This window comes from Etheostoma cragini, chromosome 3, assembly GCF_013103735.1.
Source record: "Etheostoma cragini isolate CJK2018 chromosome 3, CSU_Ecrag_1.0, whole genome shotgun sequence".
NCBI lineage: Eukaryota > Metazoa > Chordata > Actinopteri > Perciformes > Percidae > Etheostoma > Etheostoma cragini.
Window position 1 is genome coordinate 23,527,845 of NC_048409.1, and position 14,994 is coordinate 23,542,838.

At 42.5% G+C, this 14,994-nt stretch overlaps 1 protein-coding gene and 1 long non-coding RNA gene across 12 annotated transcripts in view; both read right to left on the reverse strand.

Moving 5' to 3' along the window:
* pax3b (paired box 3b) overlaps positions 1–14,541 on the reverse strand; it is a 25,392-nt gene extending 10,851 nt beyond the window's left edge. For 7 of the 11 annotated variants that reach the window (XM_034865195.1, XM_034865207.1, XM_034865194.1 and 4 more), the window contains exons 1-4: positions 14,040–14,541; positions 13,274–13,509; positions 12,945–13,074; positions 12,328–12,471 (exon numbers count right to left, since the gene is read on the reverse strand). In XM_034865195.1, the coding sequence (XP_034721086.1) occupies positions 12,328–12,471; positions 12,945–13,074; positions 13,274–13,509; positions 14,040–14,124 (595 nt within the window). In that variant the 5' untranslated portion in view covers positions 14,125–14,541. Of the gene's footprint in view, positions 1–11,468; positions 11,988–12,327; positions 12,472–12,944; positions 13,075–13,273; positions 13,510–14,039 lie in introns of those variants that run through there. The other 4 variants (XM_034865217.1, XM_034865213.1, XM_034865224.1 and 1 more) reach the window with 3 other exon arrangements.
* LOC117939953 overlaps positions 1–14,994 on the reverse strand; it is a 308,332-nt gene that overhangs the window by 284,201 nt on the left and 9,137 nt on the right. The window lies entirely within an intron of this gene.

Sequence of the window (14,994 nt, forward strand, 5' to 3'; positions counted from 1 at the left end):
CTCATCACCAGTATTCACATTTCGGTTACTGATTCATTTTTGATGAATTATTTTGTCTGAGCTCCTTTCTGATGTCACATTTGAGAAGCTGTCAAAATAGAACATTTAGCCTTTCTGCTTGATAAATGACAAACTTTCTGAAAGAAGATATTTTTTATATCAGTCCACTAATTAATTGTATCAATATCTGAAATTTGAGAAATACATAAGTTGTTCTTCTGACTTCGGAATGACTGAGCTGCAGTGATATCTTGTGTCCTGACAGCATTTGTGTTTTTACTTTTCATCTGTGTCTTAGATCAGTGTTAATACTATTGTGATCTACGTTCTATAAGCTGGCAGCTTGCTTTTTAACTCAATACGTCAAACACTCCATTGGCTCCCCTTCTAAGTTCACCAAGGCCAAAGTCCCACTTTTTGTGTTACACTTAATTAATTCCCTCTCAGCACAGGGGAAGTTTTGTGTGCAACACTGTATTAGTTCCCCCTCAGAAGCAACAATAAAGTACAAGAGAATCCAAATATCTCAGGGCCCCTCATGTGAAACTGATCCTCTCTTCCCCTTCGGCGATTTTCTCCTTGCAACACCAATAGCAGTGGGAGTCAACTTAACATGCATTAGGAGCAAATTGGTAAAGAAACATTCAAGCATAAGGCAGGCAATAAGTAAAATATTTTCAAAGGGGGAGTGAGAGAAATGGAGATATTGCCTTAAGCCTCTGCTGAATATCTTGCAATTTAGCACTTAGATAGACACTTAGGCACTTAGATTTAGACAAAAAGCTAGCAATCAGCAGATTGCTAGCTTTTTGTCCACCAGTGTACAAGTTCAGCATTTTAACAGAAATGATACGCTACCACTCTCCTCTCTAGAGATAAGAGAACACACTTCAAAATGGCCACTGTGAATAAGGATTTACTTTCATCAGCTGTTTTGGAATTTAAACACAGGGTGGTGACAAAATCTTTCCAGCTTTTCAGGCCCCAACCAACCAAAAAACACAGACGTTTTTACCAACGTATGACTAGTGGGGTTACAGGACTTGTGTTTTAGATGGTGGGGGAGGAATTTGTGGGTGTAGAGTGCAAGGCTTTGGAGTTCTGGACAGGATGGCTGAAAAACAAGAGATGAGGCCTTTTGTTGCCTCCCCCTCCAGTTCCTGCATGGAGGAGGGCTGCTAGGAATGCTTTTTCGCTCCCCCCCGACTTTAGCAGCCTGCACGTTCCTCAGAATTTCACAGGGATTTGGGCCCTGGGAAAGCTTAGGCAGCCAGGAAAATCTTTAATCACTTTGGAATTATCTATCGGTTATGACTGCTACCGGGATTTTGAGAACATTTCAAAGGAAGCGACAGAGTGGCACCTCTGAAGTCTCAGGAGTCTAGTCGAGATACAACCCTAAATCGGCTCATTTGTTTCACTTTGCTTCGTTAATTTATACATCACAAGATACAGTCAGATAAGATGATGGGACCAAAAGAGAACAATGTTTGTGGGGAAGCAGGGTCAGTGGTCAGTCAACAAAATGATACAGAGAGTGATAATGCATGGGCTGAACATGATATGGCTGACAGGTAGAACTCTGGGTGAAAAAAATGGCTACTAGCTTGTATAAAAAAGGTTAGGAGAAAACGTCACACTTGCACATTTTTCCTTTCAAACAATCGCAAACGCCTAAATTAGCCCACAAACTTTTTGCTCTTGGGCACGCCACTTTCCTTAAACAATCACCACCTTCTTCTTCATCTTCTTTCTCTCCTTCTCCCTCCTTCTCCCCCCTTTTCAGCCTCTCTTTGTCTCCCTTCTCCCCATCTCTCTCTTTTCCACCCATATTTCTCTCTGTGACTCTCGGGCTCTTTGTTGCTCCACAGAGCTCAGGTCTTTGCCGGCGATTTCCACGGTCCATCTGTGGAATCCGTCATGGCTCCCTCGGCCCTTCACAGTGGAGGGCTGTCACCTGCCCCACGGGGGAGCTGTGGGTGGGGGGGGGGGCTAAAAAGAGGCTCCGCAGAGGGCTCTGGGGAGGAGGGGTGGATGGGTGCACAGCCGGGGGGCATTCTACCCCTACCCCCCCCGAGAAAAAACACCCCCTTTCCTCCAGAGGGAACTGCAAGAGCACCTGAGGGGGTGAGAAGGGCAGTGCAGAGCAACAGGGACTGTTGTTTTCGATGTAAATGTCCCCATGGGGATAGTATGTCTGGGCATCTGTGTTGGTTTTTGTTGTTGTTGTTGGTGGTGGTGGTGGTGGTGGTGGAGGTGTAGTACATTGATGGCTTGTGGACCCTCTTCAATACATAGATACTAGCTTAAGTAAAAGGAAGTATGTCCATCCTGATGATTTCCTCCATCTCAGTCTCTTTTCTTAGTAATACCTCAAAAGTAAGATATTAACAAACAGGTGTGTTTCTGCCTTGTCCAGGATAATACATAGGTTACATTTAAGAGTTTACTGGGAATGGTAAAGGCCCAAAATAAGATGCCCAAAAACTGGATTATAAAAAAAAAACATTGGCTAGATTTAGTCATTTTTTAATTATTTTGAGAAACTTCCCAATGTTTCCCAAAATAATAAAATATATGAAACCTGTTCCAATAGAAATTTAATTTTGGATGTATGTAGCCATAAAACCTGGGTGGAAATCAATTAAATCTGATCTTCTGCTTTTACATAAAATCACAAAAACCTGAAAAAGTTAGATATGCTCCCTACTAAAAGTAACTTTCACTGTGGCTTTCAGGTAGTAAAACCAACTTGTATTTTTGGCAATTGCAATCTAAACTTAAAGTAACTTGCTGTATTTTTTGTGCGTGTGCATGCGTGCGTGCGTGCGTGTGTGCGTTAACGACACTGTAAAGCCTTATGCATGTCTGCTTAAGCATCATCCACATGCCTAGAATTCTAAATTATAATGTAATGCAAATTAAAGTGGCAGGGGATGAAGATAATAGGGTGACACACAGGGTGTAAAAGGGGGTTTTAGAAGCAAACTTGTACCAACACAGAGGGCAGCCACCCAATCAACCCCGAATCTCACTACTCCCCACAGTTCGGCTCAGGAGCTCATAAACACACACACAAAGACTGCAGCACTCCAAGCACAAGACTGTGTCCACACATGTCCACAGCGCTGGGCTTCCCCTGATTCTACACGCATTTTAAGGCTACGTTAATCGAGCTTGTCAGCCTTGAGGCGTCTCCACTTTGGCGTCCATTAACATGCTCCCCCTGCTCACATGCCTTTCAGTGTGGTCAAGCAAACACACACACACACACATGCACGCACGCACACATGCACGCACGCACACACACACACACACACACACACACACACACACACTCACATACAAACACACACACTTTCCAAAATGATCAGCATCAGAATGTATATTACCTCTCTTACCGAGACAAAGAGGAGAGGGAAGAGTGAAAAAGACTGAAACCTTTCCCCTACTCCCCGAATCTCTTCCAACCTTGTAAACCTGTGGTTTCAGAGTGCCCTGTTTGCCGTCATCGCCTCGCTATCCCTAAGATCTGATCGAACGATTTGGCACCGTCAAATAGCCTTGGCCAATGAAATTATACTCTCTAACCCTCATATCGCTGCCTGCCTGCATACATATGCTATATCTTAAAATGCTGTATTTATAGCCCTTGTAAACACTTCACTTCTCTCTGTATATTTTTTGCTCCACCTCAGCTTAAAGGAGCGGGGGGTTGCAGACATGGTATTGGCTCTTGTCAGTTCATCAAAATATGAGAAAATATGAGCCTTAAAAGGGTAAAATTATCTGAGCAGGAAAAGGCCTGGAAAGGAGCCTCAACAAGATTGCCCAGGAGCCGAGGAGCATTAAGCCGCAAAATAAGAGAGGAGCAGTTGGAACGGGGTGGGTGGAATGGGTTAGAGGAGAAAAGAAAACTGTTTAATTTAACCAAACTAAAGCCCTGAGAGGCACACAGTGCATGGACTCCAAGCCAAAACAACCTCTCTGAAGCCAAGAAAGCCCAAAATGGATCCCACCATGCAACGCCATCCGAGGGAAGAGAAAAACAAGGAGCAGAGGAAGGAGCAGAATAGCGGATTTAGCAGAAACAGACTGTTGTAAAGACTTGGGCATTGCTGTTTTTAAGGGGAGGGGGGCATTTGGATAGGCACACAAAGGCTTAAATATGTCCACTGCGACATGAGACAGTACACATTGAGCATGCATGCATGTGCGTAAGGGACAGATAGAGAGGGAGTGAAAGGGGAACTTGGATTTGGGGACTTGGGGGAATTGACTGACCATATGTGGACCACTTACACCCCTCCGCAGACATCCCAGTAACTCTTCTGGGGCTTTGGTTAATAGTTAGGTTAAATTGAGCATCTGACACATTCCCCCCCTTCTCTCCACCAACCCCTCTCAAAAAAAATCACAAAACAAAAGGCAGAGGACATAAACGCAGCATTTATTTGGGCGGGCCGACCATGCTGCTCCTATTCAGGAGCTGGGGGACTAAGTGACTGGCTGACTGCATTAAACAGTATATAGAAGTCAAGACAGGCAGATGCTGGGCCGGATAATGGCTTTACTGACAGCTTATGGACCCATCTGTGACTCTTTCTGGTGGGTTAAGAAAAAGATGGAGTGTGTGTGGATTTTTTGTGTGCGTATGCGTGTGGGAGGGGGGTTGGAGGGCGAACTCACTTGACTTGCTAAGGAGGAGTTTCAACCTTCACAGCTGCCCTAGTAAATGAGTGTGCAAGAGCTGTGTGTGTTTGTGTGTGTGTGTGTGTGTGTGTGTGTGTGTGTGTGTGTGTGTGTGTGTGTGTGTGTGTGTGTGTGTGTGTGTGTGTGTGTGTGTGTTTTGTAACATGGGACTGTGATTACACAAAAAGCAATGATGTGAGCAAACTGTCGTCGGTCAAAGCCTTGTTATGCAACAAAAAATTACATGACAAAGGGCATGAGGAGTCTGATGCTGTCAACAAAGGATTATGTGAGTTGTTGAGGATGTAGGGGGTATCAGGAAATGGTTACCTGTCATTTGTAGCTAAATGTGTTTCTAACCCTGTTTCCTGTGTGCGCTTGGGGAGACTGACCCTCCGTGGCCCTGTGACCCTGCAGTTCTTCCCTGTCTTTTAACCCACATCTCCAGTCAGTGGGGCACTTGTTGAAATCCAACAAGGTTAGCTGTTAGCTGTCATTCTCAATTGTTTTAGTTGACAAGTAGGAAGTCTGACAGTTTCATCCCTCTTAAATCTGCTGCCAGGCTGCGTCTACTGGCTGTAGCAGCTATTAATCTTCCTTATGAATTCTTGTTAATTTTCAAGAAAATGTAAGGCCATCATGAACAACACAAAAGCATTCCATAAGCACATACAACTCTGGTTTAGGTCAAGTAAGTTCACCTTGATAATGGTCATGCTTTAACAATGTGAAGAATCTGATCCAGTGCAATTACTTTTATGAAACTTAAGAACAAAATAAAAGTATAACAGAATCTACACATTTAGACTAGCAGCAATGTACTGTATAAGGCTCCATTCATGTTACATGGGTGAGGGTAGATCTGAGTTTCCAACTTTTTACCTCAACTGTCAGATGATAAATATTACTAAGGAACTCCTGGTTTGGCAGAAAATCCCTATTTCAACACGGAAATACCTGTAAACAAGTTCTACAGAGAGCTACATTCATTCAAAAAAGCCTGAACGAAATGGATTAATTTTATCATACAGTACTTTTTATAGTTTACACTGTAAAGTTTTAACACTAGTAGTGTTAAAAACAAATCTATCTCACAATCACAATTCTATGTGGGCTTGGTGCCTTCAAGTTTGAGAGTGTGCACATTACAAAAGATGTTCCCACATGGCACGACTACAGCATTTTAAACACACATTTTAAGCCTCCTTTCCGACACGACACAAAAGCTTCTGGGCTAATTAGTTAACAAAGCTCTGAATGAAAGTCAGGCTTCATCAGTCATGTGATTGACAGCTGCCTGTCCCACATCAGCACCATATATGCTGCATTTACTGGCCTCCGGCTGGCCTCTGACAACTTTGACACTTAACCCTAACCCCGAAAACACGCTCATGCACATACACACTTTTTAAAAACAACCATGTTCGCAAAAACACAGGCAGATGCATGAGAGGAAAACCCATGCACTCACATGCTTCCTTACTTTCTCAGACACACACACGCACACACACACAAACACAATCATGCACATTAAAAAATAACCTCTCTCCCCCTTTCCCCCCAGCTGTTGTGCCTATAGTGCATACTTGCAGCAGATAAAGAGGGGCCTTATTCTAAGGCGAGCCATTCTACTTGACCTTCGCTGGGCCTTTTCACTCTTTCACTCCCTTCAAACCGTCTTTGGGGCTCGCTCACTCTCAGCTCAATGTGGCTAGTCCATCACGGGTGAAGGCTGGGGCGCTACATCAGGTCTTGAAGGGGGAATACCCTAAATACCCCCTTCCCCCTCCCCCCTCCCCCCTATACACACGCACACACAGACGCACGAGCCCCCACCCTCTCAGAAATCACCCTGACTTCAAAGTTGGTGTGCATTCATTAATTGCCCTTTGAATTGATATCAGAGGGTCACAATAAGAGTGTGAAAGGAAAAAGAGGCTTTAATGAAGCATAGAGCAGCCATTCATTTCCAGATAACTATGTTTTCATGCTTGAATAGTCATCATGCATGGGCTTATTAGAAAAAACTCACGAGAGAGGGAGGAGTGCAGGATGAGGAGAGAGAGACAGAGAGACAGAGAGACAGAGAGACAGAGAGAGCCCCGGGGTAGAGGAGAGTGATTTGGTGCTCGCCACTTGGCCCTCATGCCCCCCTTTGCCCTCATGCCCAGGGACTGACACATTCATTCTTTCAACAGACAGACAGAGCCCTCTTCACCAGACACTTGGCTCGGGCCAGTAATAGCCAATAGCTATAATAAGATCCAATTGAGAGCTTATTGGTTCTGTCTTTGTCCAATTTGATAAGACATTAACAGCAACTACTATAAGCAGCTACTTATTAGGACTATAACTACAGATTATTTTTGTCATCAATTAATCTGCTGGTTATTTTCTCGATTTAGATTAATCACTTTGTCTACAAAATGGTAGAAAAGAAAAAAATGAATGCAAAATCCAAGTGTCATCGTCAAAACCCAAATATATCGCAGATCTTACATTGCTGTAGCTAAAACCAGAGAATTTTGAGCAATTGCTAAAAAATAACAGACCTAAACAATTAATCCATTACCAAAATAGTTAGCTATTATTTTTCTGTTGATCGACTTATCGATTAACTGACTAAGATGAGCTTTACAACTTACAACATGTTTCATTTTCTAAATGGTCAAATCTGTGTGTTCTTCCAATTGGTATCTATGATGACTACTGTTGCGTATTTCAGAACAATGCTTTAAAAGCCACTATAAACAAAACAAAAAGGCAAAACAATTGACCTCATTGATCATTCATTCAGCATGCAAAAACATGTAATAATGAGCAATTGGAAACATATATAAACGTCACTTGCAAATATTCTCATCTTGGAAAAGTGTTATCAGTAAACACGTTACAGTCCGAGTAAGTTGTTGAGATAGCAACTGAAAACAGCTGGTAAACAAAAGTTACAGGAAAAGTCTGTCTATGGTCAAATGCCTCTGCAAAATACATCACCACACACTTAACACACTGCTCCATCTGTGCTCTCAACCCATTCTCTGCCACCACCTCTGCTCCCTTGCGCCTTCCTATATCACTCCTCCTCCCTCAATCCTCTCCTCCTCTCTATGCCCTGGCACTGATCCAGTTTGTGCCCACATATTACATTTGCAGCACGCCATCCTTCACCCCAAGTGGCAGAGAAACCCAAGATCCTCATTCACTTGCATTATTTACACAAACAAAGTCCTACTCCGTTTCTGTTACAAAGCAAGCTAAATCTTTATGGCTCTTTCATGTATTGTGTGCTCACGGTTCCCTTTTGTCCTCCAGCCATTGGCCTGGGCCCTGGATACAATGAGCCTGGGGGAATGGAGGCAGATTGAAGGAATGCGCCTCAATAAACCTAATTATGACATGATGACTGCGCTCACCATGGTAGGGGTTTTTCAAAGATCCTGGGCTTATTCAATTAGCCCTTTCCAGGATCCCCTTTCACCAAATAAAGTTATCCCTTTGAATGTTTGCATTGCAGAGTGGAATGTGTGTGTGTGTGTGTGTGTGTGTGTGTGTGTGTGTGTGTGTGTGTGTGTGTGTGTGTGTGTCCGTGCGTGTGTTTGAGTGAGTGTGTGCGCACATGGCCGGCCTAAATGGAAATGTATCAGCCCTCAACAAGGCTCCTCTGTATTATCCGGCTAATTTCACCTAACAAAGTCTGGACTCTAAAAGATATACTGTGAAAATGTGAAGCCGGAGAAGGGAGGAGTCCAGGACACCGTGTCTTTTTAATCATTAACTTTGTCTCCTGGGTTAATTACTATGACGTTGGGAGAAAAAGGCCTGGAGGGCCAATATAACTGCCAGATATATAAATATTAAATAGAACATGGGGAGGAGGACAGGTTTTTGAGTAGGAATTTCTTTCTGTGTTTAACTTTGTACTTAATAAATAGGAATTCGGAAGAAAATGTGGTTGAATTTATATTGCAATGTCAAAAAATACGCCTTAAAATTACATTTGAATTATTAACATTCACTATTTAATGAATTGAGCAACTTTAGGCTGCAGTGCCTTTTGAAAATAACTGTCTCTTTTGGCCATATAGTAATGCTCTAAAGCCAGCATTCAAGAAAGTCAGAAAAGTAGCCAACAGGTATTTGAAGATAAAATGGCATTGTTTTGAAATTTGGCGTTAATTAATTTGCTGTTAACATATATTAACTCAAGTTCTTGTATTAAAAAGTTACAACAGATATGTGTTGTTTCAAAGCAGACAACTTCAAGTATATACTGTAGAGAAAGGTGGAGGCCAAAATAACAAATGAAACATGTGAATCAGAATCAGCTACTTATCAGATTTACTGCAATGTTTTTTTAGGTATGCCATTTTGAAATCGTAACTTAATACATTTAGAATCAAACCGCAAACGGTTAATAAGGAACTTAATTGGAAACGTTATGGAACTGGACTGACTTCCTTTGTGCGCTCTGGAGGATGGAGTCAGATATGAAACGAGCTGTGCGCCGCAGGCTGAGAGAAACACTGAGAGAGAAGGACACAGAGAGAGAGGGGCGGTGTTGCTCTCCAGATGAAAGTGAGATGAAATAAAAGAGTCGATTTAATCTGCTTGAAGAGATTTGGGGAGCAAGTGGTGGAGAAGGAGGTTGAGGCGGAGCGGGGGGGGGGGTTCGAAGTTGTGCGCAGTGGAGAACGGGTGGCCGTGGCCCCCATTGTGGAGCTGCGCTCCGGGCCAGACCGGGGCTCTCCGGGGAGAACATTGGTTCCCATTCACCAAAATAACTCTTTAATACACTCCCCCCGTCATTAAATGGGACATAGCACAATATCGACATCATTTAAAAGACATTATTAATGTTCGAGGGGGCAAGGCCAAGATTCATCAAAGAATCAATTATAGATCATAAGTTACAGGCTGGAGACGGCTCGGGATTATTAGCATCATCATTCAAGACGGAGAAGGCCATTTTGTTTTGTCAGACTGAATATTATGATAAACTTAGGAATCAAAATCTGCAGAATCATACAATGTTGCCTTTTATTTTTTAAAGCGCTGACATTACAGATGCAAAAGGAAAGCAAAAAAGTTCACTGACGTCAGAAGAAACAAAAACTCCGAAAGTGCTGGCCTGTTTTTTTTTTTTTTTTAAATAGAAAGACCCCGAAGATAATAAGATGGTTAGTTTAGAGGGTGGTGTGTCTTCCTCTTGTGCGCCTTTATCAGAACGAATCGCATTACCCAATTTACTTTGAAAAGAGTAGGCTACAGGCTGGATCGACGGGAAGTTATCAATGCGTAATTGTGCGCGCACACAGCACAGGTTTTGGGGGCGAGCACGCATCCTTGGGCAATACGTGAGTAGATTTCAGAGGCCTCAATTGTCATTGTGAAGGGCAGTGGGCTTCTTTAGCCGACCCCAAAAAGGAAACATTTTGTAGGGGAAAACGGCCATTTTCTCTCGGTGAACGGGCCGGAGCGCTCCCTGAATAATTCATCCTTCATTGCGGCCTCATAGTGTGTTTTGTCGGCCTTTTCTGTGGAGAAGCTTTTTCTTCAACTGAATTATAAACAGGTTGCCTTCTTCTTTAGCGACGGCCAAAGCTGTTTCCAAGCTGGCCTTTTGTCCGCGCGCAGCCCAAGCGTGAGCTCCAAATAGACTCTCGCGTCTTTGTCTCCCAAGTTCATCCTTGAGCGTCCCGTTGTGCGCGCGAGGCGTGTCTTTGTGAGGAGTTGGAAACCGTTGAACAAATGTTTGATCAACTCATCTGGGGGACATTTTGTCTCCTCAGACTATGAGTCCTGTATCTCTCCTCCCATATTTGACGAAGAAGGTGCTTACAGGGAAATGGTGGGCTAGCTACATGTTGACATTTCGCTGCTTAAACTGGTTTAAAAAGGGAAAAGAAAAGAGATGGGAACTGTTTGAACAACTCATGTTGGGAGTCGTCCGGTCTCTGGTGCTAGGATAGGGGCTGATAGATTATTAGGTAGGCTATCTAGCTTATTAAAGTGCTAATATATAAAATATGTGTATTTTTTTACTTTAAAGGCTACAATATTGCGAGCTCTGAAGTTGGACTGAGAGTGAATTGTCCAATCACCTCCAGGGTTTTTTCCCGGAATGGCATTTCTCCATTTCAATTTAGTTGTCACACATTGAGCCCACTAAAAAGTGTAATTCACTTTTCCAACGTGGAAAGAAAAATGATTAAATTGGTTGCATCCAGTAAGTGATGAAAAGAACAGTTTTGTTTCTCCAAACAACTCACCGGCAAGACGACTGACCATGGAGGTAGTAATCATTTGGAAAGTACCAATTTAAGGCGTATCGAATTTAAACTCTAATGACGTATAGGCAAAAATGTAAAGTAATGACATTAAAAATAGGCTTACTAGGTCTAATGTAGCTGTATAATGAGCCCTAAATCCCTTTTGAATTTACAATTGTGCTGATGTGGCTGTCTGTGACACTGAAATGAGACGAAGAAGTATATTGCAACACATCCTATCCTATCCTACAACTTCATGCAGTTTTAAACAAGATTTGACTCCGAGACTGTACAATCTTTAAGAGTCTTTGTTAGTAGGAGGGGATGTCGGATGTCACTAGTTTCGAAAAACACTTTGAATTTGGTGTCAGTCTATTCGGCCTTGATTAAATCCATAAGAAATAAATAAACAAAACAACTTAAATTGCATTTGAATGAATTTCACGTGTTAAATAAAATATATGATTTTTATTAGTCTGAATTGGCTTTTGCAGGAGCTCCCACTAAACGCTGCTCATTAAAACTAATACAAATTGATTTGTTGCATAAACAATAGCCAACTACCAAGTACAATTTAATAAGGCAACTATCACTAAAATATCGTGGAATCACTTATAATGTTGTGGACGGCTTCTTTAATCCAGAAGAATGAAATTAGTTTTAAAACACGTGCATCCTAATATGCAGACTTGCTGTTATTCATCCACACTGCTTTTAAACGACTGCTGGACATACACACCGGCACTCCACATTCTCCTTTCCCGCACAAAGCCATCACCTGCTGTTTGATTTACGGTATGGCCTCATGGGAAAAAGCATTAGCTGGAGAGATATGGTCGATAAAGAATTCCCAACAAAGGACGACACACACTCTTCACCCCCAGCCAACAACTTTACAGCATGCTAAAACTCCACAGTGAGTCTCGTTACACAGCTAAGGAAAAGCGTTCTCCTTCACACCCTGCTCCAAAGCAATCAACAGGTTGGAGGAGCCTGATAGTGTTTCACAGATTTCTTGAAGTCACCCTAAGGAATGGGAAGGAAGCCCTCTATAATTTAAATCACTGGAGATTATCACAATTAGATAATAGACCTATAGGTGAATAAATAGCCCGTTACGTCTTCACTGTCGCTACTAAAATTCCCAAAGGACATTTTAAATAGACAGTTTAGCAATGATATAAATGACAATTCTAATCACATTCCTTCCATATGGGCTCACTGAGACAGTATCTGATCCAACATGATTCCACTCGCTCTTATGTGTGTGGGGGTCACGGATATGAAATAGATAACCCCAGCTAAAGTTAACTGCCAACTTTTTTTTCTTCTACATCAGCCACAATGACTCCAGCTGTTCACTCACATCTGTCTCCCAAGATGCCTTCGATGCTGTGTTTTGCCCTCCGGTCGTTCTCCTCCAACTCTTTCCTCTCGATTTCCTCTTCATCCTCCTCTTCATCGCCTTTCCCCCCGAACTTACTCCGCATGGTGCGACTGATGGAGCTCACTGCAAAAGTTCGTTAGAAAAGTAGAAATTACAAAAATAGAAATACAAAACAAGAAATTATATTCACAAAGTAGGCTATTTAATTTAAAATACTTGGCACTACTATTGAAATATGTTCAAAAAAAAGCAATTTATCTGAAATTTTAAAAAAAAGCTTACAGGATATATTAAGTTGTCAAAAGTCTCTAAAAATTAAAACACTGAAAGAAACGGTAGGTTTGTTGTAGGGAAAAACATTTGTTTTATTTTACTAACTTATTTTGAATGTATAAAAACATTTTCGAGTGTGTCTATGATAAAATGTTGTGGTCAAAGTTTTAATTTATGAAATATAAAGAAATAAAAACATAGAACGTAAACCAGGCTAAACGTAGAAATATCAAATCAAATATAGACCTATTAGACCAGCCTAATAATAATAATAATAATAATAATAGTATTATTTCAATTAATCCACCACTGCCCTTTATTACCTGAAGGAACGTTGTTGCGGTCACATATCCCATCCTTCAGTAATTTATCCCGAATCTCCCAGCTAAACATACCCGGGTTCTCCCGCTTGTATTCTTCTATTCTCTTCTCTACGTCCGGCGTGGTTCCCTGCTTCAAAGGTCAGAAAAGTCGCAGTGTTTATTCACTTTGTTGTGGCCCTTGGGGCACAACGCATACATTGCCTTTACATGCTATGACCTAAAAAATCAACAAGTCAATGTGTGTGTTAAAAAAAAAGTTTAGACCTTGCTCTACAAAGAGGCTACAAACATCGTACAGGAGCCTCTGATCTGCTTTCTCTGGTCCATACCTTGGGTTTGCTGCCACCGATGGCCCCCGGTCGGATGGAGCCCGTCTCTTGGTACCGGCACAGGATTTTGGACACGCAGCCGTGGGAGACCCGGAGCTGACGGGAGATGACACACGGCCTGACGCCATGGTGGGCCATCTCCACGATTTTATGTCGGATGTGGTTGGGCAAAGGTCTGCCATTAATAAAAACTCCTCCGAGTTGGTTCACACGGCCTTGACCCAACGGGGTAGATACTATGTAATCAAAATATAAAACGAAGTTGTCACCAAAGGGATCTAGTGTACGTTGTTTTGGGATACACAACACCAGGGGAAGTAAAGTTTCATCTGACACCAAATGTAACTGAATACCCCAATAACAATATGAAGCAGTCGTTTTATTTTTACTGCCCCACAAACAGCTGACAATAAATATGGTTGCGAAGATAATGTGTAAAAGTAGGCTATCCCATTAAACATTAACATGGTGCCTACAGACGAAGCATAATGTTTTATTATTGTCTAATTATTGTTATTTAACAGTGAAATAGCCTCTATTTCATAGGCTATTAGCCTGCAAACAAGTTTGCTAAAAGTTGCTGAAATTACACAAAAACCTTGTGAGAAATGAACAGTGAAATACCTTAACCGAGGAACAAATGGATGTAAGGTCTATGGCTACATTAAAAGTAATGTTGACTTTTGACTAACTAGCACTGAAACCCACATAACTCCCGTCAACATCCCGAGTAGCCTAACCTTCCTTTGGCAATGTGATGCTTTACCTTCCAGTGGGAAGCCACTGCGGGGGTAGTTCTGAGCCAGCGTGGGTCGCATCATCCTGGGTATCGACCCCGCCAACGCAGTCATACCTCCAACACCCCAGTGACTAACGAAACCTCCTCCTAACGGGGAGGCGGTTGCTCCGACACCGAGTTTGCAGCAGGAGGTCGTCGTTGAAATCGCCGTGTCTCCTGTGAGGAAGCTTCCAGAAAGGTTAGCCTCGGTTAGCTTTAGATATCCGCACCCGGCTACAGCCGAGCACCAGTGTATCCCGGGACAACCACGACCCTCTGAGGAGTCAAATGTGACGACAAAAAAAAGAAGAAGATAATTTAATTTGTTTCAAGTTGATACGACTTAGTTTCTCAGTCTTCTCCGTGTTTTTCGCCAGTATTTGGGCTCTTCGAAATGTGGTTGCCAAGACGATGCTGCTAAGACGAAAATATTGTTGTTGTTTGTTGACACTGGTTCAAAGTGAGAAGAGACAGTCAAAAGTAGCGGAGCTCTTCTCTCTCCCCGTCAGCGCTCCTAGTTGTGATTGGTCGAGAGGTTGAACCCGGGACGCAGTGGGTCGCGATGATTGGCTGAGGCTGAAAACTTCCGTCCTATCAGAGACGCTGTCACAGTTCCGCTCAAATGGGACAGGCGTCAATTCACAAAACCCAAAGCTATGGCTGAGTCACTGAATGTACTGTTTAACCACCAAAAAAGTCTCAAAACCTGCTTATGTGTTGAGTGAACTAGCCTACTGGGGGGAAAGTGGAGCAACACACGATGACAGACGTGCTACATTTACTTGGTTAATGTGGTAGCCTACATTATTAGTAAGTCACAAACTAGGTTTCACAGACACACTGGTCCTGATGGGAGCTTTTTTTCAGTAGGCTAAGTCGATAGCTCACCGACCACTCACTCTATTCTAAAATAAAATAAAATAAGGATTTAGGAGAAAAACAT